General features: G+C 60.2%; 1 protein-coding gene across 2 annotated transcripts in view; it reads right to left on the bottom strand.

Moving 5' to 3' along the window:
- PLCB3 (phospholipase C beta 3) overlaps positions 1-2,180 on the bottom strand; it is a gene marked incomplete at its 5' end in the record, with an annotated part of 19,082 nt that extends 16,902 nt beyond the window's left edge. For both annotated transcript variants that reach the window (XR_003549587.1, XM_006149936.2), the window contains 1 exon segment: positions 2,129-2,180. Coding sequence is in view for 1 of the 2 variants with exons in the window: in XM_006149936.2 (XP_006149998.2) it covers positions 2,129-2,180 (52 nt within the window).

Here is a 2,180-nt window from a genome sequence, read left to right as displayed (position 1 = left end):
AAGCAAGCCACCAGGTCCCGGACTTGAACCTTGGTTGACCATGTGGGAGTCCAGCGCCTTAACTGCCATGCCACCTGCCAAGCCTGGTGCTTACCATCTTATAGTCTTCCCAGAAGGGGATTCACCCTGCCCTCTGGACCCAGCAGTGAGCTCTGTCTTCCCTCAAACAGCCCCATGTTCTGAGGACAGCATAGTCCCTGGCACAACTCCCAGGGTCACCCCGTGTGACTCAGGACCAGTAGCCAGAGGGGGTGTCACCAAGGGTTTAGACTGGGCTAGGGCCTGACTGGTAGAACTCTCTGTCCCCAAGATCCTCCAGCCAGAAGAGGACACCACCTCACCTTGGGTGCCACCCCAAACTGCTGCTCAGCGTACGGTGCACAAGGCTACTGTCATCGACGTGAGCGTTCTTGCTCCCCTGCCCCTACAGCATGCAGGGTACAGTACCAAAAGCATCTCTGGGGGTCCCTTAGGCTGCCTAACAACCCCCTGAGTATATGCGATTGTCAGTGCCATTTTGCAGATAAGAAAACAAAACGGAGCCCCAGACAGGCTAGCAGCTTGCCCAAAGTCAAGAAAGAGGCCAGGATTTGCATGCAGGCAGTATGGCTCCAGCATCCTGGGACCTAGAAGTTAGGAAACCAAGACCCTGGCTCCGCAGCACCCAGCTTCAGCCACAGCCGCAGTGTGGCGCCTGGAATAATCCTCCACTTTCAGACCTCAGTTTCCTCTTCTGGAGAATGGGGATTATACCAGCCCCACCCATTGCAGGTTTATTTTTTTTTTTACAAAGAATGAAGTTGATCTGGGACAGAGGGGACAGGAAGCTGGGAACTTTTTGGTCTCATGAGCCTCCCCACCTCAGTGTGCTGACATCCAGGCCCAGCCCCTCTGGGGATTCCCACCCCTGGGCTGAGGCCCCCCAACGCGGTGAAACAGGTGGGGAGTCCTCTGGGTACTGCCCCCAAGGCCTCCCCTGGCCCTCCCTAAGGGCAAGGACTTCAAAGACAACCCAGGCCCCTTGCTCTCCAGCCCCAAGCCCGGTTGCCACCCCGCACCCCAGCCCCAGGGCCCTCTCCCTGTTCCTACTTCCTTATTTGGGTTTATCACACTGGAAGGAAAAGGAGAAACTTTTCCCTCAGGCTGGCCAGAGGGGAGGGGGGTCTCCTCCGCCCCTAGGGCGCACAGGCACCCCTGGTCAGCACACCTGCCGCCCCAGGCCACGCCCCAGCCCCTCCCCCAGCTACCACGCCTACCCGCCCCACCCAGCCGGAAAGGAGCCCAGACTCTTCCAGGCCTGTGGCCTGACTGGGAAGGAACCGCGAGGAAGCTCGGGCAGGCCGGGTGGAGGCCCCGGGGAAGGAGGGGCCCAGGGGGCAGGGGAGGGGCGGTGTGAAAAGGTGGGTGGAGCGCAAGATGGGGATGGGGAGCCGCAGGTGGGCAGGTGGGGGGCCCTGCCTTCTGGAGAGCAGAGGGAGCAGGGCCGGTAGAAAGGGGGGACAGATTTACTGGGGTTCAAAGTCCCGAGGCTAAGGAGTGGGGATCAAAGTTCCCAAGGATGGTAGAACTTGGGGGGGCAAAGTTTCCACTAGGGGTCGAGTTAGAGCTCGTACCTGAGCAGGGAGCCAGGCTGGGATCCAGAGGGGTGCCAGCCAGGGTAGAGTGAGAAAGTGATGAATGAAGAGGGCTGTTCAGGAGAGGGAACGGGTAGGGCAGGGACCCAGCGGCACCCACCCGGAATGCGGATGCCCTGAGCCAGATCGGGGATCGGGGTTCCCACCCACGGGGTCCCGTGAGGACTGGGGACCAGGACAGAACTGAGAATCAGAATTAGTCTGGCAAGGAGGAGTGTGAAGGGAGAGTAAAAAAGGGCAGTCAGGATTTATTGGGGTTCGAAGTCTACCGCCAAGGAGTTGGAAAGCCAAACTGTCCAGAGCTGAGGGACTGGGTGGTGGGGACAAAGTCTTCATTATGGGGACAACTGGGAACTCAAGTTTCCGGAGCGCAGCCAGGCTGGGACGGAGGGGTGGGGGGGTGCGCGGTGTTCAGGCGAGGGTCTCCTGGGTCTGGCCGAGCTGGAGTGAAGGCGTCCCCGGATCTGGGCGGAGCAGGGGGCCTCCGCGCTTACCTCGTCCCATTTGATGAACTTACTCCCGCGCCGCAGGGTCTCCACTACAGTG

The sequence above is a fragment of the Tupaia chinensis genome, unplaced genomic scaffold (assembly GCF_000334495.1).
Source record: "Tupaia chinensis unplaced genomic scaffold, TupChi_1.0 Scaffold000273_1, whole genome shotgun sequence".
Classification (NCBI taxonomy): Eukaryota; Metazoa; Chordata; class Mammalia; order Scandentia; family Tupaiidae; genus Tupaia; species Tupaia belangeri.
This window is presented reverse-complemented; position numbering and strand designations above follow the sequence as displayed.